General features: G+C 59.7%; 2 protein-coding genes across 13 annotated transcripts in view; one reads left to right on the top strand and one right to left on the bottom strand.

Moving 5' to 3' along the window:
* The window catches only part of B3GNTL1 (UDP-GlcNAc:betaGal beta-1,3-N-acetylglucosaminyltransferase like 1), a 76585-nt gene extending 61694 nt beyond the window's left edge, over positions 1-14891 (top strand). For 5 of the 6 annotated variants that reach the window (XR_012499712.1, XR_012499711.1, XR_012499715.1 and 2 more), the window contains 7 exons: positions 2499-2623; positions 8492-8627; positions 8708-8776; positions 9000-9074; positions 10518-10676; positions 11714-11818; positions 12928-14891. Coding sequence is in view for 1 of the 6 variants with exons in the window: in XM_074344090.1 (XP_074200191.1) it covers positions 2499-2623; positions 8492-8627; positions 8708-8776; positions 9000-9074; positions 11714-11794 (486 nt within the window). In the remaining 5 variants the exon portion in view is untranslated. The remainder of the gene's footprint in view (positions 1-2498; positions 2624-8491; positions 8628-8707; positions 8777-8999; positions 9075-10517; positions 10677-11713; positions 11819-12927) is intronic. The other variant, XM_074344090.1, reaches the window with a different exon arrangement.
* The window catches only part of TBCD (tubulin folding cofactor D), a 134603-nt gene continuing 114320 nt past the window's right edge, over positions 3074-23356 (bottom strand). For 4 of the 7 annotated variants that reach the window (XM_074344083.1, XM_074344084.1, XM_074344085.1 and 1 more), the window contains 6 exons: positions 21358-21435; positions 20078-20167; positions 19834-19921; positions 18890-18996; positions 18441-18525; positions 14459-14694 (listed from right to left, as the gene is read on the bottom strand). In XM_074344083.1, coding sequence (XP_074200184.1) covers positions 14680-14694; positions 18441-18525; positions 18890-18996; positions 19834-19921; positions 20078-20167; positions 21358-21435 — 463 coding nt within the window. In that variant the 3' untranslated portion in view covers positions 14459-14679. Of the gene's footprint in view, positions 3821-5548; positions 6043-14458; positions 14695-18440; positions 18526-18889; positions 18997-19833; positions 19922-20077; positions 20168-21357; positions 21436-23356 lie in introns of those variants that run through there. The other 3 variants (XR_012499708.1, XR_012499709.1, XR_012499710.1) reach the window with 3 other exon arrangements.

The following is a 23356-nucleotide window of genomic DNA, read 5'->3' as shown; positions in this document are numbered from 1 at the left end:
CCACCCGGAGCCAGAAGCCAGCTCTGTGCTCTCTCTGCAGACTTCTCCTGGTTTCAAAAGGCCTATATTTTGTCATCTCTGTTTCTTTGTAAATGCCCTTAACCCCACGTGGCCTGGAACCTTCTCCGGTCTGCTTGTTTTCAGTTTCTGAGGGTCTCGTGACCCCACCTGTGGCCTGCTCCCTCCTTCCCATCTCCTGCCATTCGGGTTGCGTGGGTTCCACTCACGGCAGGGGCGGGTCCTGCTGGCCGGTCTCCTTCTGCCCCCTGGACTGTGTGCCGCGTCCGGACCGGCAGAACCCTCGGCTCACCCCGTCCCTGAGGCTCTGAGAGCTGCCTCCTGGCCGTGGACGGGAGCAGTGGACGGCCTTTCAGTGCGGGCCCGGGTCTGCTTTCACCTCTGCGAGCTCTCCTGGCTTGTGCTTTTAAGCATTCGCTGTGCCCCATTGTGACTTTGTTCCAAAGACTTGTTGCCCATTGGCTAGATTTCATTTTCCATTTCAGCCACCTTCTCTCAATCCTTTTTACTTATTTTTCATTTTCTTATTTACTTCCCTACGTTTCTTCAGTGTCCCTCATTACACTCTTGTTCAAATCTGTTTTCCCTGGAGGACCTTCTGATTTAATCTTCGTTTCTCACACTTTATCCGTTTTGAGCTCAGTCAGCCTTTGCTATTTGAAGGGCTTGCTGAGGGGTAACCCGGTACCGTACTTTGTCCTGTTACGGTGTGCAGCTCAGGGCACCTGAGCAGCCTCACCCCGCCTCACGGCACAGCAGCTCTGCCCCCCACGGAGCCCTGTGCCCGAGAGTGGTCAGCCTGCAGCCCCCCGGCCCTTCTATCTTTCCTCCTTCTGCAGGGCTCCAGTTTCATTATTGAGTTTCTGCTCTGTCCTCTCATGTTCCGACGTCTTGTTGACTGTCATAGTGTTTTTTTCTCCTTCGTGGTTTTTGTTTTGCTGTCATGGGGCTGTTTTCTGCTTCCTTCTCACCAGGGCTTTGTGAGCGCGGTTCACGGGATTCCTGCTGCAGGGTCACCTGTCTGTCACTCAGGGAGGGGCCCAGGCCCGCCCTACCCTGCTATCCCCCCCCCCCCCCGCCGAGGACTAGGGCCCAATCACCATCTTCCTGGACGTCACCTCTTCCCACACCGCAGCCTCCGTCTGCTGTTTGCAGAGCTGGGGGAGCAGGCCAGCGCAGGGAGTAAAAGTGAAGAAGCCAGGACACCCTCCACCTCGCATGGAGCCGTGGTGGCCTGGCTGCCCCTCCCCCCACTAAATTCTCACTTTTCTTTTCACCAGAAATAAGGAAGCCCTGAGGGCTGAGTCCTCTCATTCCTAAATCTCTGAGGTGCCTTTGAAAATGCAGAAAATTAGAGCAAGGAGCAGTGCTGTTGCCACAGCTGCCCTGAACTTGTGCGTCTGGCCTGCTTGTCAGCGTATGCTGTGGGCACCTTCTGGCAGAGCTGAAAACACAGTCTTGAAACTTGATTTTTAATTAGCATTTTATTGTAAATCTTTTCACATCCTCGTGCTCTTTGTGAAGTGGCTTGAGTCTCCACATGGGTCCATCAGGAAGCAAGGATGTCTGCGCTTTTCCCGCAGCTCATTCCTCTGTCCTGCAGCCCTGACCTCATGCGGTGTGTCCGTAAAGAGCACAGTGTCCCGAGGCCCCGGCACCAGGTCGGAGGCCTTGTGAAGGCAGAGTGTAGCGCCCTGGGGGTAAGAGCCTGGGACTCCCGCCGAGTCGCCCTGGGCCTGGGGCTGCTGCGCCTCGGTTCGGCCTGGGGGACGCTCACCACGGGGTGTGGACATGTGCCCAAGGGTCCCCTCTCTCAGAGGTGATAGCCACCAGGCTGCACCAGGAGGCGGTCAGCCCAAAATGGCGTTGGTGCCACCTTGGCTAAGCTGAGCTCGGGGGTTTGAGAGCAAAAGCAGCCTCTGCCTGGAGCCGCGTGTCCTGCAGGGTCCCCATCCCCACCATCACTGGGATCTGCCCACCAGATGCCCCTCTGGGGACCTCCCTGCCCAGATGCTCTTTAGTTCTCACTTTGAGTTCAGGAGAGAGGAGCCGCCGTGGTTCCCTGTCAGGACTGAGGCCTGCCAGCCCCAGACTGACCGGCCGGGCAGCGGCATCCCCAGCACCAGGCCCTGCTCTAAGTCCAGCCCCGGCGCACGGTGGGCAAGCTGCCCGGCTCCTCCAGCCAGGGGCGAGAGGGCCTGCTGTCCCAGGACGCAGCACCCAGAGGGGCCTGCAGACCCCCTGCAGCAGGGGTCATGGGGTCGAGGGTCGGGAGTAGCTGGTGGCCATGAGTGAGGGCACCGCTGGCCCTTTGGCAACTTCTCGCCCTGCAGGCGCCTCTTGTGGTCACACTTGCCCAGCGACATCTGTGTGCGGGGGCAGCTGGACGTGTTGTCTGCCGGCTCAAGTGGCCTGACGGAGGGCGCTGGACACAGGTGTGTTTTCTGTCCCGAGTGAGACATGCCTCCTTTGTCCCGCAGGGTGTCCCCGAGGACCTGCTGTTCTTCTACGAGCACCTCAGGAAGGGCGGCGGGGTTGTCCGCGTGGACCAGAGCCTCCTCCTTTACCGCTACCACCCCGGCGCAGCCACACACTCCGTCCTCGAGTACGCGGCCTGGCCGGGCATGGTGGGGTGCCCAAAGCCCTGGCTTGTCAGCAGGGCAGACGTAGTGACCCCAGTCTGGTCTCTGCCCTGAGACAGGGAATCTGGGAGCTGGGCCGTCCCTGGAGGTTGTCGGGGGCCTGGGGACCAGCGCTTCCCCAGGGCAAGGAAGGCCAGCATCTGTCCTTCCTGAGGTCTTGTCCCCACTGTGAGCTGACAGGGCTCGGGTGACCCTGCCCCACCAGCTGCCGTGGTGACAGGGGGCTGCACATGCCCCTGCTTCTCCCCACCGAGGGGGCTGCGGGGACACAGGCTGGGCCACACCCCCTACGTCCTACGTGGGGCATCCCCCGGGCCCCAAGGCCAGAGCCACCACGTCCCGGGTGCACTTGAGGCTGACTGCCAGGACAGGGCAGGAGACGGCGGGAATGCAGGCGGAGGGAAGCAAGGGAGGGCGTGTTCTTACTGCTTTATTTTGAAGTGTGCGTGTACACGTGTATGTGTCCATGTGCGCACGTATGTGGCTGCTGCATTTCACATGACTACAAGCATGCGTCCCCTTTGGTGCCATCGCAATGCTGCCCACTTATGGGGACGGACAGCGGGGCCCTGAAGAAGGTCTGTGATCAAGGGCTCCTCTGGATGGAAAGAGCTTGGCGCAGAGACGTGTGTCTGTGCTTCTGGAAGGGGGCAGGCTCGTCCTCCCCCTGGAGGAGGCAACACTCGTTGGGAGGTGCGGCTTCTCAGCTTCTGCCCTGGGAGGTCTAAGGCCACTGACGCTGAGGGAGCAGCGTCCACTGCCGAGGGGCTGTGATGCTTGCTTGTGCAGGTGCCGGGGAGAGGGGGCCGGACTGCAGCGTCCCTGAAGCTGAGGCGTAGCTTCTTTGTCTTCCAGCGCTGAGCAGAACAACTCGGTTTCTCTTCTGTTAAACCTGAATTTTGATACAGTAGCATGGTGAGGTGTCATGGTTCGGGAGTTCACTGTCATGCACTTGATTCAGTGCAAATGGGATTTGCACACATGGGGCAAAGGTCATCTTAGAGGGGACGTAACAATCCTAAATGTGTCTATTCCTAATCACAGAATTTGAAAATAAGTGAAGCAAAAACTGACAGGAAGAAAGGGAGAAACACAAATTCACAGTTACAGGTGGAGACTTTAGTTCTCCTTTCTCAGGGGCTGATCGAAGTAGCGGGAGTCTGTAAGGAGACAGAAGATTTGAACAGCACTGTTACCAGCGTGACGGAACAGACATTTACAGAGCACTGCATTCGACTGCAGAGAACCTGTTCTTTTAAAGTGCAAGTAGACAGTACTTTGGGCCAATAAACAAACCTGAGTAAACTTTAAATGACAGATCGTGCAAGATACGTTTTACAACGTAGAAATCATTAACACATCTTAAAAATCCAAAATACTTGGAAATAAAGCAACCAAGAGTAAAAAATCACAAAGGATATTAGAAAAAAACTAAGTTGATGACAACAGTACTTCGGAATTTATGAAATGTAGCTAAAGCAGGATTTATTGTAAAATTTTACAACTTTAAAAACATGTTACAGAAGAAACTATAGAGTCATCTATGTCTCCACGTTTAAAAGTCACTAAAAGTAAACTCAAACAGCAGGAGAGAAAGGAAGAACTGAAGATGATGAAACTGAAAAAAACCAGCAAAGCTAAGAACTGGTTTGAAATGAAATCAGTACGATTGATAAACCTTTAACAAGACTGACTTTGAAAAGGAAACACAGTTACCAAATTACCAATATATTGAAATGAAAGAGGGGGCATCGCAAGTCCAACAAACATTTAAAGTATAAATAATAATTGAAAATAGATCCGCAATTTAAAACCTTGATAAAGCCAAGTCACATGGCTTTACTGATACATTCTCTCAAAAACGTAAGGAGGAAATGATACCAACATAAGTTCTCTCAGGAAACAGATGGAGAGAAAGATCTACTGGGCGTTGGGAAGGAGCTCCCGACTCACCTCACGAGACCAGCGTGACTGACACCGAAGTGCCACCAGAATATTACAGGGAAATAAAAGTACAGACCAGTATCCCTTCTGACAATAGGTGCAGAAATCACTCATGAAATATTGCCAGGTCAAGTTCAGAAGCGTCTAGGAAAAAATAATACCTCTATCTGGTTTAACATTCAAAAATCAGTTGGTACGATTCACTGCAGTAACAGAAGAAAGAAGAATCACGTGATCAACCACCAACGCAGAGAAAGCACCTGACAGAATTCAGTGCCCATTTGTGATTCTGCAAAACTCTCAGCAAACTATAAATGGAAGGAGACGTCCTCACCCTGATGGTATCTACACAAACCTACATCAGCCTCGTACCTCGTGTTTAAAGACAGAAAGCCTTCCCTTCTAAGGTCAGGAGGAAGCAAGGTGAAAGTCACTGCTTCCCTTCAGCACTGCAGTGGAGGTCAGTGCAGCAAGACAAGGAAAAGGAGAGGCACAGGCTCGAGAAGTGGAGTGAAACTCGCATCACTTGTGGGCGGCGTGACTGTGTTTCTCAAGAAATTAGAAACAGTAACTTAGCAAGTCTTCTAGGATGTAAGTTTATAGACCTGCAGCAAACAATGGAAAAACGCAGTTTAAAACAATGTGCAATGGCATCGGGTCAGTTTAACAAGGCACATGTATGTTCTCTACAACCTGCCAAAAAGTGCTGCGGGAAATTACAGAAAACCTGTGATGCAGACGGAGAGAGAGGCCACCCTCACGGGAGGAGAGACTCAGTATTGGCAACGTCACTTCTCCCCAGACTGGTCTGTAGACTCAATGCAGTAAAAGTCCCAGCTGGCTTCTTTGTAGAAACTGATAATCTGATTTTAAAATTTACATGAAAATCACAAGGCCCAGAATGGTCTAAACCACCTTGAAAACAACGAAGTTTGAGGACTCACCGTGCCTGACTCTAAGCCGTGCTCTGGAGCTACAGCGATCAGGAGCGTGGAATGACAGCGCAAAGACAGATCAGTGAAGCGGAGCAGAGTCCACAGACTCAAGTTTCAAGATTGGTTTTCAACAGTCTCCAAAGGCATTCAACAGAAAAAGAAAAATATTTTCAAAAGCATATCCATATGGAAAAGAAGAATCTCATACCCTAGAGAGAAAGTAACTTTAGAAGGCTTAGACAGAAACACAGAAGCAGCGAAAATGTACAGCTCCTGGGAGAAAGCATGGGGGAGCATCTCCACAGCGTGGGGACAAGTGAACAGTCAGCAGAGACGAGACCAGAATCTGTAACCACTTACCAACCGGACTTCATCAACGTTAAAAACTTCTGCTCACAAGAATACACCATTAGGAAAATGGGTACGCAAGCCACAGACTGGAGGAAAGCGGCCACAAGTCTGTGCATCTCACAGAGGGCTAGCGTGGAGGGCACGTGAAGAACCTGTATCGCCCAAGACAAAAACAAGCAAAATACTTCACGGGGGGGCGACACTTCACACAGCGATACCGCATCAACAATCAGAGACACAGTTCTACTCTGCACGCCTAATGGAAGGGCCGACGTCAACGTCTGCAGCCCCAGACTGCGGCGAGGATGTGGAGCTACCTCCGGACGCTCGCACGTCGTCCTCAGAAGAGGCGGCAATGCAGCCACTCTGGAAGACTGGGGGCCTTATTTCATTAATTACACTGACCCCTGCCCTCTGACCCAGCAATTCCACGTGTAGGCGCGTATCCTGGAGAAGTGAATGCACTGCTCAGCGCTCACTGTCAGCAGCCGAGAGTGGAAGAGCCCAGATGCCCCTCCACGGGCGACGGGCGAGCCCCCTCCGCACGCAGAGCCTGCAGAATGGCGATTAATTGCCAATCTACGGTTAGAAGGAGAAGCCAGACACAAAAGCACGCACGCTGCGGCTTCCACTTACAGCAGGCTCCCCAGCAGGCAGCGCTGGTGCATGGTGCACGGGAGAGATGGGCTTCCTCTGGGGAAGGGGGACCTTCTGGGGGGTGCAGGTGTTACATGGACGCGTACGTCTGTCATAACTGACCGACCCTGTGTGCACTGAACGTCCTTGCTCCTACCCCCTGTAAACTGCCTGCATTTGAGTTACTAAGATACTGGCAAATGCTTCTTCAAAGGAGTAACCACATTCCCACTATCCATAAATGGAACGGGAAACTGGGTGAACAGAGTACAAAGGTGGTTACGGGCCCGCAGAGCCAAGAAAAGCCGGGACGCCTGGAACCCCTCCGGGCCTCCCACACGCACCCTCACTTTGAGCTCCTGGGAAGCAAGGTGAGGTGAGGCGGCTCCGTGAGGGCCTGGTGGTGGCCTCCTCCCGGGTGTCGGGGCCCGGCAGCTGGCCAGAGAGCTGAGCCACACACACCGCATCCTGTTTGCATGTGATTGTCTTTCATGTTGAGACCTTTCTCTCTTTTTGCAGCGTGAGGTTTTGCCACCCACAAAGTAGAAGAAGTGATCTCATGTCAGTTTCTGTGTCGGATTAAAGTCTTTGCGCAGCAAAACCCCACAGAGCAGTAAGTGCCGATAGCACCCTCAGGCTTGTCGATAGTTGAATTCCTTCAGACTCTCTCCCAGAAGCCTTCTGGGTAAGAGTGCTTCCCTACACTTTAAGTTGAGAATATATCACTTAATTTAACAGGTTCCACCATGAAACCCTTCAGCCAGAGGCATAAAGTAACAGGCCCTGAGCCAGTGTCTCCCCTCCCAGCCCCCACGCCTCCCAGGCTCTGTTTCCCACACCGTCCACTTCATACTCTTACTGTGCATGATGTCTCTCTAAACAATACGGTTTTCCTCTTTAGAATGAGGCCCACGGCCCCTTCCCACCTGCTGCCCCTGTGGTGGGGCTCCTGAGGTGGTCTGGACTCGCGGGAAGTTGTTTTGTCCTCAGTCTGGCCTCGGTTCCTTGGGTGCTGCCGACGCTGCGTGCTGACAGCCGTGCAGGCGGGGTCTTGTTTGGGTTGGAGTGAGTCTTGCTCGTGAGTTTCTCTCCAAAATGATGTGCTCTGTGGCCCGGACTGGGGCGTTACTCACCTTGAGAGCCCCTTGGCCCCTACATCTGCTCAGCACAGTCCTAATTGAGACGTCACAAGTGGCTGGTGGGCGGACGGGCCCAGCAGTCAGGGCTCACCCTGAGCAGGTGGACACTGCATCCAGTGCCCCAGTCACATCAGAGTGGGCCCCACGCCCCCAGCCAGTCCCAGACCCCACCTGGAGGAACTGCTCCCTTGAGACGTCCCGTGGGGCACTGGGAGCTGGTCGCCACGGAGAACACAGCAGGGTGGGGGCCGTTGCACCGCGGGTTCCATACTGCCACCCAGGTTGGGGTCCAACCCACGCTGCAGAGGGTGGCCGCAGGCTCCGGGGAGGGGGCGTGAGGGCCGGTCTGCTCGTCCCAGAAAGGGCTCCGAGAGAGGGTCCGCGGAAGGACGCTTATGTCAGGGATTCCTCTGGGGAGGAAGACTCGCAGTCTGTTCCACTGAATGCCTGGAGGACCCCCCTCAGCCACCTTGATTCCTAAGTGATGGTTTCACGTCTGCGCCGAGGGCCAGCCTGGACCTCAGGTCTGCATAGAGCAAGGGCTCACGGAGGGGCCCAGCCGTCTGGGCAGCGTCCATAGGACACCGAGTCATGTGGCAGCCTGCGGTGGGGAGTTGTGTCCAGGCCGCTCTGGTCACAGTGACCATGGTGGCAGGTGCCGGATGTCAGGGGGGCCGGGTCTCCCTTGGGCTGAGTGTCCCCCACACTTCCTGAGCGTGTGGGCGTGGGCTCTGCCGCCCGGGGGTTCGTGTGAGGACGGGGCAGTCTGGGAGTGGGGCAGCGGGAGGCCCCGCCCTCCTGGGTCACCCCTCTCCCCTCCCTGCAGGACCACCATCTGGACCCACCGAGTCCGCTTCCTGGAGGAGCGGGCCCTGCCGCATTGGGCGACCTTCACCATCTGGAACGCGGGCAGGCAGGGCCGCCGGCTCTACCGCAGCCTGACAGCTGAGTCGCGGCGCAAGGTGAGGCCCTCTGTCCCTCCTCTCCCTGGCCCAGCAGCGTGGCTGCCACCGCCCCTGAGGCTGGCTCCCGTGTCCCCCAGGTGGTGGCTTTCTGTGATGTGGACCAGAACAAGATCAAGAAGGGTTTCTACTGCTACGAGGAGTCTCAGGTGCGTGGGGGCCGCCCCGGGGCCTTCTGAGTGGACGCTGCCAGAACCTTCCTCTCTGTGAAAGGCCATCTGGGCCCAGGCCTGCCGCCAGCCCTGCATCCTGGCTCTCAGGGCTGGAGAGCGCTGCCCATTGTTGCTGTGGGGATGGGCAAGGGGCTGGAGACCAGGTCTGAACTCCTGAGGAACCAGCGTGGGGCAGCACCCGGGCCTCCTCTCCCCGCAGGAACGGCCCAAGCCGCGGGTTCCGGTCCTGCACTTCCGAGCTGCCAGGCCACCCTTCGTCATCTGCGTGAAGCTGGTGAGTGCGGGCCTGGGCCAGGGGAGCCCCAGGTTGGGAGTCTGCATTATGTCCCCCAGGGACCGTGGGCTAGGACCAGAGGTGGTGGCCCCTGCTCCAGGGGCCACGCGACAGCTGCAGGCAACACCTCTCCTGTTCCCCCAGGCACAGGTGCCAGGCGGCGCAGCGCATGTCTCTGGGCTCTGGGCTGGACATCAGGGTCCCACAGCTCAGGGCCCTGGGACTCCCTCTTGTTCGCTGTGTGGCCGGCTCTCTTGAACTCATGCCTTTCCGGGGGCAGCCCCCGTTGGGCGGGCTCCCACACCATGAAACCCGCCAGTGGGCTCTGGCGGTGGGACGTCCTTGTGTCTGAGCAGCTGTGGAGGCCTTGGCCGCCCAACCCCGGCCTGTCCAGCTCGTCTCATTGTTCGCTGGAGCTCTGCGCGCAGCCAGCACTGATCCTTTGTCATTAGTGTTTGGCAGGTACTTTCTCTGTCTGTGACTTGGCTCCTCGGTTCTTCCCCAGAACAACTTATCTTGAACGTGGTGCATTTATCAACCTTTCTCTTAGAATGAACGCTTCTAGTGGCTCGTTTTGGAATTTCTTCTCACAGTCGGATAGATCACCACACGTCTATCACGTCTACGTACAAAAACCCACCCCAACTGCGGGCCTGGGTCAGCGCGTGTGGCTGGTGGACAGTGACGGGTGGTGAGCAGGGCCCTTGCTGTGCCCTTGGGGGTCGTGGGGGACACAGGACCTCTGAGGTTGAAACCTCGGTAACCAGGGTGCCCAACCAAGGCCTTCCTGGAGGCGGCGGCTTTTGTGGAAGGGAGGCAGATGCCACAGTCAGGCAGTAGCAGCGGGGAAGCCGGCAGGACGTGCCTCTGGCCCCCACGTCAGGTGCAGACACTTGTCAAGCCTCGGGCTTGGGGCCCCCTGGCCCTCATACATTCTGACAGAGCTGGCCCACTCCACTGCACAGAGGTCCGAGGACCTGTGTGTGTGGCGGACAAGTGCGTGGAGGGAGGTGGAGAGGGGACAGCCCTTCATGGGTGGCTGCTTTTAAAGGCCTGGATCCCCTCTGCACTGACTGGTGTTTACTTTCAACTTCTAACTGCAGTTGACGGCTGGTCCAGGCACCTCCGCAGGGGCCCTGCCAGGCAGGCCAGGGTGGTGCGTCCTGACAGTCAGGCCGTCAGGCAGGGACCAGCCCCTCGCCCCCAGGTGCCACTGTGGGGAAGTGGGTGTGAGAAGAAGCCTGGGGGAGCCTCCAGCCTGCGTGGCCAGGCGCGTCCCACACTCCTGCCTAGTGAGACCTGCTGCCCGACGCTGCCCTGCCCAGCCGCTCTGCCGTTTCTCTGCCCCTCTCAGCGCAGAGCGTGGTTGTGGTTCCTGAGGCTCCAGATCCTCCACGTCCTGTTTGTGAGCCCAGCTGCCCCTTCTCCGCCTGTCTGTTCCAGGACCCAGCCGTGGGCATCACACTGGAGCTGCGTGTGGGGGTCCTGCCTGCCCGGTTCTCTTCGTGGGTCGTCGGGTGGCTGTGACGACGCCCAGGAAGTGGCCAGGCTGGGGGACATGCCCAGAGGCAGGAAGGGGTCCCAGGCCTCACTGACTGGACGGTGGGATCACTTCCTCTTTCTGACACTTCCCGTCTGTTCCTTGTCCCGGGAGCGTGTCTGCTCCTGACCCGTGGGCGTTGTGTGTCTGCGCTGGGCTCTGACCCTTCACTGGTTTTATCCCAGCCTTTCCATTCTCCCATTGATGGGATATGCCCGCTTGCGGCAGCATCGAACCTGAATGGTCTTGGGAAGTTGGAGTCCCCTTCTGCGTCAGGGCGGGCCTGCCCTCCCAGTGTCCCTCCACAAGCCCAGGTCTGTGGCCAGACTCTGGGCTGGGCTGGCCCCGAGCCGAGCTGTGTTTTGTTGGAAAACGCAGCAGCAGAGATAATGGGGGAAGCGGGGTCTGAGGGTGGAGGGCAGGTGCAGGGCAGGAAGTGGTGCAGGTGTTTCGGGGTGGAATGGTTTTCACTCATGTGCTTCCAACAACGCCCAGGTATAGCAGCCAGAGGAGCAGTGACAGCCCAGGGCCAGGCGAGGCCCCGTGCTGGGCCCAGGGTCAAACGGAGCACGCCCAGCAGGCACGAGCCTGGTGGCCAGGCGCCCCTCCTGCGTCCTGCCTCGGGCGCCCCCACTTTGCTGGGCAGGAGGTGGGTGGGGCTGGGCAGCAGGCCCTGGAAGAGGAGTGGAGCCCGCGCTGTTTCCCGAAGCCCTGCCATGGCCCCGGGTCTGGAGCAGGGAGGGGCAGCATCCCTGCACAGGCCCAGCTGCAGGGTTTGGGGACCTGCCCCCGAGAAGCCTCGGGTGGAGCCTGCTTCCTGGCAGGGCCACAGCCCCCTCGGCCACGGGGACAGTACGGAGCAGGAGGGCTCCGTCAGCAGCTGGTGGTTGAGTTGAATACCCGCGTCCCCGGGGTGGGCCGGCTGCCTCCCTCGTGGCCAGTGGGACAGTGAGGCCGCAGCCGGCAGGGTCCCTTCTGGCCCCTCTCAGCAGTTGGTTAGAAGTTCACAGGGGGCCCCAAACCCCAGGCCCCCAAGGGAGGCTCTCTGGTGGGGGCCGGGGGAGGCCTGGCTAGAGCCAGACGGTGGCTCCTCCCACAGGACCTCACGGGGGGCGCATTTGAAGACAACCTGCGGTCGCTGCACCTGCAGGAGGGCCGGGATTTCCTTCACTTCAGCTGACGGACCCACGGCAGCCACGCCCAGGTACGTGGGGCCCCCGCAGCCTGGGGTCTGGAAAGCGTGTCTGTTTTTACCATGTGCTACTCTCGCCCCTGCTTCTGAAAACCCACACGCCAGCGGCTGTTCTCGTTACGCGGTGGCTGGGCTCCCTGTGCACGGCCCCGCACCTGCCCCCTGCGGTTCATCCGCTCGAGTCGGGAGGGGCTCTCGGCCCGGGGGACCTGCCCCCACGACCGGCCTGGGGGGCCTCTGTCGTCACACCTGGGAAGGGGCTCTGCTGCTGAGCTTTCTACAACGCACGGGACGGCCCCCACGGCAAAGAGCTGTTTGACCCCAAACATCAGCAGTGACGAGGCTGGAAAAGCAGCCGTGCAAGAGGGGTGTGTTTTACCCGAAGACCCCACTTTGTTCTCTCCCCTGGGGGGCAGCTGTCCTGGGCATCAGTGTGTCCGAGGTGACGGTCACTCTCCTCAAGCCCACGTGTCCTCCTGCAGACGCGCACGCACTCCGTCCGCCCCCCCGTCCGCGCATGCGGCACCGTCTCCCGAGGCGCCAGTTCCACGCGGGGCAGGTTCTCTGGCGTCTCCTGACTTTGCTTCTGTATTTGCGTTGTCTTTGCAGATCATTTCGTCAGCCCCTCCGTTCCCCACTTCTCCCTCCTGCTGTGCCTGTGGGGTTGTTAGTTCACCGTTGAGCCTTTTTTCCCCTCATCTCTCCTTGATGATTCCTAGCCCTTTTCAAAGCTGAACTTTAGAGTCTTCGGGGCACTAAGGTCCCGCTGGTGCTGCTCGTGGCCCTGTGCGACCTGGGGACGTGAGCTTACGCTCTCCTCTGCGGCGGGCTCAGGCTGCGTCCTTTTCCTTTGGGTTTTGTTTGCTGCCTCTGCCCGTGTTGTCAGCACCACCGGTTGGGGCCTGTCTGACCGCATCTCCCCTCAGCAGCACTGGGCGGAGCTAGGTCTCACGGGCCCGGCCGTGGAGGACACGGCTGTCAGGGCCGGGCCTTATGTGGCGTCTCCTCTTAGGTTTACCCCCAGGCCTCCCAGTCAGCCTCTAGGGGTCTGCAGACGTGGATGCTCGGGCCCCGCACGTCCTGACCCAGGCCCTCACCAGCCTCTCTCCCTCTGGCCACAGGTGCTTCCTTCACTGTCTGGTCCCCGTTTGCAGCCCCACCCGGGTCTCCTGACCACCACCTCAAGATGACCACCCAGCACACCACCTGCTCCGTACTCCCTCTGCGGCTGCTTCCCGTGACACTGGCTCTGCTGCTCTGCCCCCACGGACCCGCCACCTGGACACAGGTGGGCCCCGTTTGAAGCAGGAGGTTCCCCGGGGCCTGTTGAGAGCAGGTGTGCCCAGCGGGCTCCGGCTGGCTGAGGCCGCAGCTGAGCAGGTTTTCCTTGAGCTGCAGTCAGCAGCCCTGAAAGAACTGCTTCTCCAGACGGTACCATCCAAGTGGTGAACTGGCTGGTCTCCACGTCTCAAAGGCCATTTCTCTGGAACCTTTTTTGTTTAAATTATGCTGAAAACAGTTCATCTTATTCCTTCTCAAGAACTGCTTGCTTGGTTTGCCACAGCCGAGGCCCAGACAGGCTCGGTGGACGCTGTCTCTGGCCCTCGTCTGCTGCACGGACGCAGGCGGGCCCTGTGGGAGGGGCGCCTGCCCACCAGCGTGGCCTCACAGAACCTTCCCTGTGACGTCCACCAGCTGCGGGGTCTCTGTCTAGTCTTTCATCAGAAATGGAAAGCTCCCTCATTCTCGAGGAGGAGGCATGTTTTAAGGCTTGAATGAAATGAAAAAGCTCAGCCTCAGAGGTGAGAGCCTCACACGAGTGTAACCCAAGCTTTCTCTTCTGGGGGCTAAGCGTGAAGGTAAACGTCCCTGGGAAGCCCAGCAGCTTAACCCCGGCAGGAAACCCCAACTCCCGACCAAGGCGGCAGCAGGACGTGTCCCGGCCTCCCACGCCTGCCCCCACGAGGGGACTCACTCAGGCGCAGCAGCGCTGTCCTGGGCTCGTGGCCCCAGACTTCGCCCCGGATGTCCTGCACCTGCCCGTCCAGACCTGAGCTTGTGGAACGGCAGCGCGGGGACGGCCGGCGTGAGCACAGGCCGCCAGGAGAAGAGCAGCCTGTCTTTACCCGTGTGTGACCTGCGCCGGACAAACGAGGAAAAGGTGCAGCTTTATCAAGAACAACCCACGCGGTTCTTCCCACATCACCGGACACCCACGTCCTGGAGGCTCCACCACGGGTCTGGGTGCCCCTCCTGGCAGACGTGAGAAGCCACTTGCCCCACGGAGTTCCGGCTGGGGTTCCGAGTGGCCGTCTCAAGCCCCCCGTGTGGTTGGAGCTGGTCCCGGCAGGACGCTGAGAAGGCAGTGTCGGTCTCTTCTGATGGAACGGAGCTGCACTGGAAGCGGGGCCGGGGGGGTAGCGCCCCACCCGCGCCCACCCTGAGCAGCGGCCTCTGGCCCTCGTTGCACCTGACACTGAGCCACCTGTGTCTCTGAGCGTGTCGGCAGCTACGACCGTGCCCGGGGGGGCCGTGCAGACACGGATGCGTCTGCAGAGACATCCCAGCACAGGGGAGGGCACGACCCCACCCCCGGCGCCCCTACTTTGTCCTCCCCGCCAGTTTTGGGGTCAGACACAAACAGACGCAGACTGCTCAGCACATGATTTTATAAGACTCGCGTCTGAGATTAATTCAAAAGCACCAACAGCCCAGGTCACTGGTGCACAGGACGCATGAGGAAAGGTCGCCTCCGGGTGCCAAGCTCTGCGTCCCCCACACGCACCAGTCGGGGTCCGTCCAGGTCTTCCATGCTGACCACACACCGGTTCCTCCTCCCCACCAGGCACGAGGGCTCAGCTTCCGGGGTGGCCTCAGCGGGCACTGGGCTGTGGGGGGACACAGGACAGGGTCAGGCTGGGCTGTGCTGTCTCCCCGGCCTGCCCGGATCCCGGTTCTGGCAGGAAACTGCATCTGTCTCGTTTCCTCAAACACAAGCTTGGGCAGCGAGTGGCAGGGAGGTTGGCTGTACTGTCCCAGCTTCACCTGTTTGTGCGACATTTTCCTAATAAAAATGTAAAAAGCACGTTTCCGTGGGAAGCTGGTGTCATGTTTCACTCAGCCTGCCATCTCTGCCCCTGCAGTGCCATCTGGGGGCTGCAGAGCAGCGCCTGCCCCGGGTCCGGAGGGGTCCTGCAGGACCCAGAGGAGGGCCGGCAAGACAGACACCAGGACCTCCCTAGGAGGGGAGGTAAGGAGAGAGGTGGGAAAAAGACGTCACCTCAGAAGTCACTCAGTGACCAGAACCGACAGGGCGTGAACACAGTGGAGAATCCAGAACAAAGGAGAAAAAGGCGACCGAGCGGGAGGCGGGCCGAGTGTCTGATCAAGAGCGACCCGACGCGCCCTGGGACGGCGAGGGGTCCCAGCCAGACCCCAGCCGGGGCCCCTCGCCCCGGGCGGCATCTGTCTGGGAGGAGTGCTGCCCCGGAACCCGACAGAACAGGACCGGAGCAGCCAGTTACTAGAAGGGGATGTGAGGGGAGAGACATCTTTCATCCAAACAAGGACAAGAGGGAAAAAAAAACAGGAACAGAAAGATGGCAGACAAACCCAATAAATCCAAAACCACACACTAAATATAAGTAGACAAAACGCTCCAATTACTAATAACCGTTGAACTGGACTTAAAAAGGGCAGCAAGCGTAACTACCTCCCGTGTAAGTGTAAGAACGTGAAGTGACGAACAAAGGTGTGTTTTACACATGAACGCCAACCGGAAGCTGCGGCGTGGCTCCGTGCACATCAAAGGAGACTAAGACGGGAAGCATCGTTACAGACACGCGGGGATATTTCCACCGGTGGTCAGCCCACCAGCACAGACTGAAGCGTACAGGCGCCTGTGACACAGCTTTAAACGCACCGCCAAAGTCGAGAAAACTGAAACCGGAAGTTGAGAAATCTACAACACGACTTCCTCAGTGACTGACAGGATGAGGGGACAGGAGAGCGTGGCCGGGCCAGGGGCCTGCGCAGCACAGCAGGGGACATACACAAACTGACACCAGGCACTGCTCTCGGCTCTGAGAACTGAGGCCGCCGCTCTGCGGCGGGAGAAGGGAGGTCACAGAGAGCCGAGGCCGGGGCTGGCTTCCCCCGAGCTGATCCAGAGCCAGAAGGCACAGCGAACGGTGGTGCTGACGCTGCTGGCCGCTGAGCGTGCGAAACCTGGGGGCCTGTCTGAGGGGGACCCACACTGCCCTGTGGTTTCCCTCCTGGGGAACGGCCCCCAGGGCCCCGCCCCAGCCAGGGTGGCACTCTGCCCACTGCCACCAAAGGGAACAGGGCTCTGGCGGAAGTGGAGGGCCAGGCCCAGGCCCCCCAAGGCTGAGGCCGAACCAGGAAACCGCAAATGCTCCCCCTTCCCCACCTGACGCCTCGCCCACGGGCTGCAGCGTCGTAACTGGGGGCTCCAGCTCTAAGTCGCAGATGCGACACCCGGAGGAGGAGGCGCCCACGACCAGGGACGAGGAGGAGGCTCTGGACCTCCCTCGGGCCCGTCACCTCGTTCCTCTCCCCCAGGCAACACGTCTGCCTTCAACAAAAGCATACCAAGTAAGTAAGACAGAAAGCAAAACAAGCAGACAAATGCCAGTGTCAGGACCAGGCTCAGAAATGGCAGAGATGCTGGAGTCACCAAACGAGGGACTTGAAGCAACTGTGATCAACACGCCAGGGGCTCTCGGGGACAAAGGGGACACCGAGCAGGGACAGACGGGCAAGGTGGGCAGAGATGGACACTCCGGAAGGGCCAGCGGGAGGGCTAGAAACCACTAACACCGTAGCAGACGCGGGTGCCTCTGACGGGCTCGTCCTAAGACCAGACGTGGCCAAGGAAACAACCAGCAAACACGAAGATAAGGCGACGGAAACTGCCTGAACTGCAGTGCAAAGGGAAGCAAGAGTGGGAAGGGGAGACTTCTCCAGGACTGTGGGACAGTCACCCCGACGTGCAGGACTACCCGACACTGGGACGCCCAGGGCCCCAAAGCGGGGCACAAGCGCCAGGTCACTCACGGTCAGGACTCAGATCAGAGACGTCAGTTCTCGCCAAACCAACCCACAGGCTCTGAGAGACCTCAGCCCAGCTGCTGACTGGATTCACTGAGACACTGGGCATCACGACCCCCTTGAGACCCCAGGCCCACCCCTGCGTCTCCAGGATTCAAGACCAAATCTGCATCTGTAAGACAGGGCGTTGCCGGCTCACAGATGGACAGAGACCCAGAGGACAGAGGATCCAAGAAGAGAGCTCTGACGTGTGGACTCGGGACGAGGGGCCGACACGCTGTGGCCAGCGGGGAGCTGGGTTGGCTGCACGTGTCCGCTGGCCTCTCCTCCACACCACACGCAAGCACCAAGTCCAGGGAGAGCGTGAGTCCAAATGCAGAAGGTGAAACAGCGAAGCCTTCAGGGGAAAACAGAGGCTGTCGATGTCATCGGAAGAGGTAACGACGTCGCAGCCCCTGAGACACGCGGTATTGGAAGCACGCCCGTCAAGAGCAGGGAGCCCCGAAAACGGAGGACAGGCAGGCAGGCGGCCTGCCGGCAACACGGACGGAAGAGCACATCTGAATGGCCGAGTGCTCAGCCTCCCGTCACCAGGGATGCAGGCGAGCCCCAGCCCAGAACCACCACCGAGGGGACGGGGGGCACACCAGCCACTCGGGCCTGCTCTGCCAGCGGGGCCCGCTGGGAGGCCTCCGCCCGCAGGGGGAACGCGTGTGTCCCCACTGCCCACAGAGCTTTCACAGGCACGAGGAGCCCTGGGCCACGTGGTACGGCCGCCGCTCACTGCTGTTCCTCCCCAGCAAAAAGCTCAGGACCAGCCTCTCCAGAGCCAGGTCCAACCCCAAGTCCAGGGGGAAAGGAAGAGGACGTGCCCCCTCCCCAGCCCAGGACTGAAGAGAAACCGCAGAGCCCAGACCCCCTGCCGAGAGCATGCAAAGCAGCTCCTGATGACACAGAACCTGGAAGAGCAGCCCGGGGCCCCCGATCGCAGGAAACCACAGCCACGACGCATATGCCACACGCACCCCAGAGAACGGCGACCCCGCGGGTGGACGCCAGCAGGCCCTGGGAAAACCAGGGGCTGACAAAGTTCCCGCCGGGACAGGTGCCCAGGAGGTGGCAACGGCAGAAACACAGAAGGGCCTCTTCTCCGACCGACGGTAGGGAAGATGCTGTGCTGTGCTGAGGGCAGGAGAGGCTGGGCGGCCGCTCAGCTGGGGGCCCATTGTGGATGCTGACACGCAACCCACATAACCGTGTCCAGCAGGAGAGGGCGTGTATGCGCAGGGGGCTCCCAGGGCTCAGCCCATTGGGAGGAGCTGGCAGTGGGCACGGGGACTGGCTCCTTGGGGTATGGCTCCCGCTCCCGGCCCTGCCTGTCCTGCATCCCTGGGGTCCTGAAAGCACCACATGGGCCATGATGGGGAAAGCAAGGCAGGCAGCGTGGCCCAGAACATTCTAAACCCTGGAGCTTGGGATAGGAGCTAGCCAGTGCTGCGTCTGGAGGTCTCACAGAGAAACGGGCCCAGTGTTCTCCAACATGGCCTGAGGGGCATGTGGTTACCTTGGGGACCAGCTGAGGTCTGGGCACACCCAGGAGGTCACATAGGTGGTTCCGCTGGCCTCTCACGACTGGGAGCTCTGCGTCCCTGGGGAAGAAAGGGCCGGAGGAGCGTCAGCCATAAGAACAGCCCACATGGTTAAAGCTGCCACAAACTTCAAACTAAGCTTCCTGTCAGGTGTCCAAAAACCCCAAGGTAGACATTGGAGAAGAGGACACCCCACCCTGGAACCTACACCGAGGAGAACCCAGCTCATGTTGTTATTTGAGAAGAAATAATTTCACTTCAACTTTTCCCAACTTTTCCCCAGGAAGCGCCTCCTCCTCCGAGTGGGGCTGCCCATCTTCCTTCTTTCCTCTGGAAGATTTTTGCCGAGCGACCACGGAAGGTTCTGGGCGCTCTGCTCGCTGCAGCAGCCACTCCCGGGTCAAGGGATGTGCCCTGCACTCACCAGGCCGTATCGCTGAGCACAGCCATGACCTCGTCCAGGATGTCGGCACCCACGACATCGTAGGTCAGCAGCATCTCGTACACCTGGCTGGCCGTGGCCTTCCGGATCTGGCGGGACAGAGTGCGTTGGATGGAGGGAAAGGCCCACGGCACAGAGCAGAGCTGTGGGACCCTGCCAGGGACGTGGGGATGTGGGGACAGGCCCGCCCCCAGGAGCCCCAAAAGGCACGTCTGAGAAGAGGAGGAGGAAGCTGGACGACTTTCACAGGTCAGGCCGTGTCGCTCTCACTTAAATGCTTCATTAAAAATCTTCTCATCAGGAAGTCACCTGGCACGTTTTCTGGTTGTGCCCGATGGTGACGTACCTCCTGGCACACATGCTCCCAGACTCCCCTGGCCACCCCCAGAGCAGCTGGCCAGCAGATCAGGGCCTGAGAACCTGTGTCTCTGGTAGTGAGTGGAGCATCCAGTGACCCCACTTTGAGAACAGTTTTGTTAGGTGAGAGTTCAAACTACTCAAACATTTTAGGAAAACGTCACGTTTGTGTTATTAGAAGACTGTTTCTTCTGTCAAAAACCTGCCCCTGGGGTGGGGTGAGGGTTGCGGGGGAAGGTGTTGCCCCAGCTGTAGGTGGAGCCACTGAACCCGAAACCCCACGGCAGGGCAGGGGTGCATCTGTGGCCCCACACCTGTGGCCGGGGCTCCCTCGGGGGCACAGGCCCCCCCCACTGGAGCATTTCCCTGAGGCCCGGGCTCACTGGGGGCGCGCCCAGCCCCGGGTCCTGCCCTGCGAGCCCTTCGCCCCCAGAGACCACACTCAGCAGGGCCCTCCAGGCCCACCCTCGCCTCCGCCCCCGCACTCCCACTTCTGGGGTCTGGGGTCCCGTTCTGCCCGCATCAGCCCCCGGCAGGGACGTGTGCGCCACGGAGCTGCCGACACTCACCACAGGGAACGGGTGGCAGAGCAGGAGCAGCAGCTGCAGGAGGACCCTCCTCCTCACGTCGCCGGGGAACTGCACCATCGCACAGAACCTGCGGGCACGACCCCCATCACGGGCGCCTGCCCCGCCCGCCGTAACCCCACCCCCCCAGGGAGGCTGGGCCCGGGGCCGCGGGGACCGCAAGCCGCCCTGCCCGTCACCGCGACGGGCCTGGCGACGCCACGGCTCAGGGTGGCTCACAACTCACACAGCGATGCCGGCCCGCAGCTTCTGCACGTCCTTGGACTTCCGGAGCTCCTCCCTGCAGAGCGCCAGCAGCTGCGCGCCGAATGGGTGGCTGCGAGGGGAGCAGGGGCCCGTGGTGAGGACGGCGGCGCCCCCGCGGGCCAGGAGCCACGTCCTGGGACGGCGTCGGGCGACGTCGACGCCGGGTGACGTCAACTGGCTGCAGTACCAGGGCTCAGGAACAGACGGACAGACGGCCGCTGTCTCGCGCGGACAAATCCCCGCCCCCCCCCCCCCGCCCAGTGCGCCTCCGCGTCCTCACAGCCCCTCCGCAGGCCGACTCTGGGGGCCTCGCTGGCGTCAGGAACCAGCCCGACGCGCACAACCAGCGCCCGGCTCGGGTCCACGGGCGGGGCAGCCGGACCGTGGGGACGGGGCGGGGCTGAGCGCAGAACCCCGGCCGCCCCGACTGCTCTGTGAGGAACGTGGGGCTGTGCTGGGGCCCGGACGTGGACGCGCTCCTGCCCCGCAGAGCGCCGGCCCAGGTCAGCCCTGCACAGCTGCGAGGGCGGAGTGGCCCAGGCTCCCTCGGACGGGCCGGGGGCACAGGAGAGCCCTCCCCGGGCGAGCGGCAGGCGGCCGCGTGGTGGCCAGTTCAGGATCGGCCCGTGACAGCAGCTCCCGCCAGAAGAAAGGTCCCCAGGACACTGCCCTGTGCTCTTAGGCTAAAGTGGGCCTCGCCCCCGCCCGCAGGGAGGCCAGGCCCAGGGGACAGAGCACAGGGACAGGGAGGCCGATGCAGTGTCTGCCACGCGCCTGTGCCTCGGGGACGGCTCCCCGCACCCTTACCCCACTGGCCTCCCCAGCCGGCGCCGCTCAGATGGGTCCCGGCTCCCCACCTGGGGTCACCTCCTCCCACATAAGCACCAGACCCCGGCACCCTGACCATCACAGCCCTCTGCCATCCCCGTCCTGCAGCCCACTCACCATCCAGTTCAGGGCCCACAACTGCCCTGACTGCAGGCCTGTCAGGTGGGATGCCCACCTGCTCACATCTACTTCCTACCCCGACAGCAGGTGCCACAGCTCGAGCCCCTGTCCTCCCCTCCCCTCGCCCACGGGTGGGAGCCACGGATGCTTCTTGGTGGCACTTACGGTGTATATAAAAGCTGGTCCTGAACGCGCTAGAAAGTTACCTCCTAGAATTCTCCTCTCTGGATCTGATCAGTTTTTCTCTAAAAGGTGAGTGACGAGACTTAACTGGTAAAGCCGCACTGAATACAGGAAAAAATAAGCACTTACTTCTCCTCTGTGGTGAAGATATCGAAGCACCCATTGGCCAGCATCTGGTCCAGCGTCTTCATAAGCGGCACAGACACTCTGAGGGGAGAGGACGGGGCACGTGGGGAACTCAGGACCTTCCCTGGACCGTTGTCAACACAACCCCAACCAAATGTGTGTAGAAAATGACAGGCCAGTTCTAAAGTTTATACAAAGGATCAAGAAATGCCCAAACAACTTAGGAAAGAAGAATGAAGCTGAAGGGCTAACACTGCTGAATTTTAAAAACCGTGGCAATGCTCAAGTGATCGCAACAGTGTGGCCCTGGTGTGAAGACAAGCGAAGCGTCAAGGGACAGCCAAGAGCCCAGACCAGGCTGCAGGTCCCCACTGCTGACAACGGTGCAAAGGCAGGAAGGTCAGTTTCTTCCACACATGGAGCAAGTGGACGAGCACACGCAGCCAGGACACGGACGGCAGCTCGCATCACGTACAGAAACTAACCCAGAAAGGACCTGAGGTGTGAATGCAACACTTAAAGTACAAAACTTCTAAAAGAAAGTGTAACAATCTTCCTAATCGTAAGTTTGGCAGAGCTTTCTTAGGTTTGACTCAAAAAACACAACCCATAAAAGCGCAGGTGGATACATGGGAACACATCGCCATGGAAAATCCTGTTCTGTGAGACAGACTGTGAAACACACGCCTCAGACGGGAAGGAGCTATCTGCGAATCCCAGTCTCGGAGAGCGCGCCCCGCACGTGAGGGGGACAGCAACAGAGACGAAGAGGAGCACGGAGTAAAACCAGACAAAATACCTCAACAGAGGAGACCAAGTCGGCCAGCGTCTGAGAAGACGTCGGGAGGGGCCCACCTGCCAGACACCACACCCCCACAGGAACGGCGGAAACTGGAAGGACCGACCACGCCAGGTGCCAGTGAGGCTGTGGGTCCTCCAAGTCTCTGACGCCGTTGGCGGGACTGCGAAACCGTACGACCACCCTGAAGATGGTTTGGTGGCTTTTCAAAAATTACACCTCCTCCTGCCGCGTGACTCCTCAGCATTGACCCGAGAGGAGGGGAAAGACTGGCGCGCACCGAGGCCTGTGAGTGCGTGTTCACTGCCGCCTCGTCTGTGACCGCCTCACCTGGGAAGCCGCCCGGGGGCCCGTCCACAGAGGACCAGGCTGTGGTGTAACCAACAGTAGAACACAGCTCAGCACTAAAAAGGGTGACTGCAACCTAAATTCGCTGGATCCAGGAAGCCAGGCCCTAAAAGGGCCCACGCTGCATGAGTCCACATAAGTAACATTCTAGAAAAAGCCAACGAAGCTGCAGTGGCAGGAAGCAGACCAGCGGCTGCCCTGGGGCTAGGGGTGGATGAGTTCAGCACCTTGACTGTGTTTCGTGCTGGCTGACACGCATCACGACTTGTCAAGCCGCACACGTGCCCTCGTCAGGCACCATCTACCCTCCAGAGAGCAGTCCACAGGAAGAGCGAGGGCCCGTTTGCTAAGGGCCGTCCGTAGGTGGGCTGATGAGGGCCTGTGTGAGGGGACCTGCAGCCACAACGCTGGGACCCGGAGCCCAGCTGCCCCCGGACAGCTGAGAACTGAGTCCAAGAACAGCCCTCTCAGAGGCTGCAGGAAGCCCCCAATTCTGAGGTCAGGGCTTCTGGGTCTACACTCCACCTTGGAAAAGCAATTAACAAAATGCCACAGTAAAAAGGATCAGAGAACAGGTCATATTTCTCTCTGATGTTCCAATCCTGGCAGGCTGAGATCTCCTCTTCTTGGTGGCCGGTGCCAATGACGTGTCAGCACGCATGACCAGGGAGCATCATGGGCCAGGCCGCACGCACCCTCCTGGCTCTCAGTCCCCGCCCCCCACTTCCAGCATCTCCAGGAGTCCTAACTCCAGGACCCAAAGTGCAGGCTGGGAAGGGCCCGGGGAGGTGATGGGCCGGACCCAGAGACCCATGCGCTTCGGACACACCCTTGTCTGGCTGTGCCCAGCCCACC

The sequence above is a fragment of the Camelus bactrianus genome, chromosome 16 (genome assembly GCF_048773025.1).
Source record: "Camelus bactrianus isolate YW-2024 breed Bactrian camel chromosome 16, ASM4877302v1, whole genome shotgun sequence".
NCBI classification, from domain to species: domain Eukaryota; kingdom Metazoa; phylum Chordata; class Mammalia; order Artiodactyla; family Camelidae; genus Camelus; species Camelus bactrianus.
This window is presented reverse-complemented; position numbering and strand designations above follow the sequence as displayed.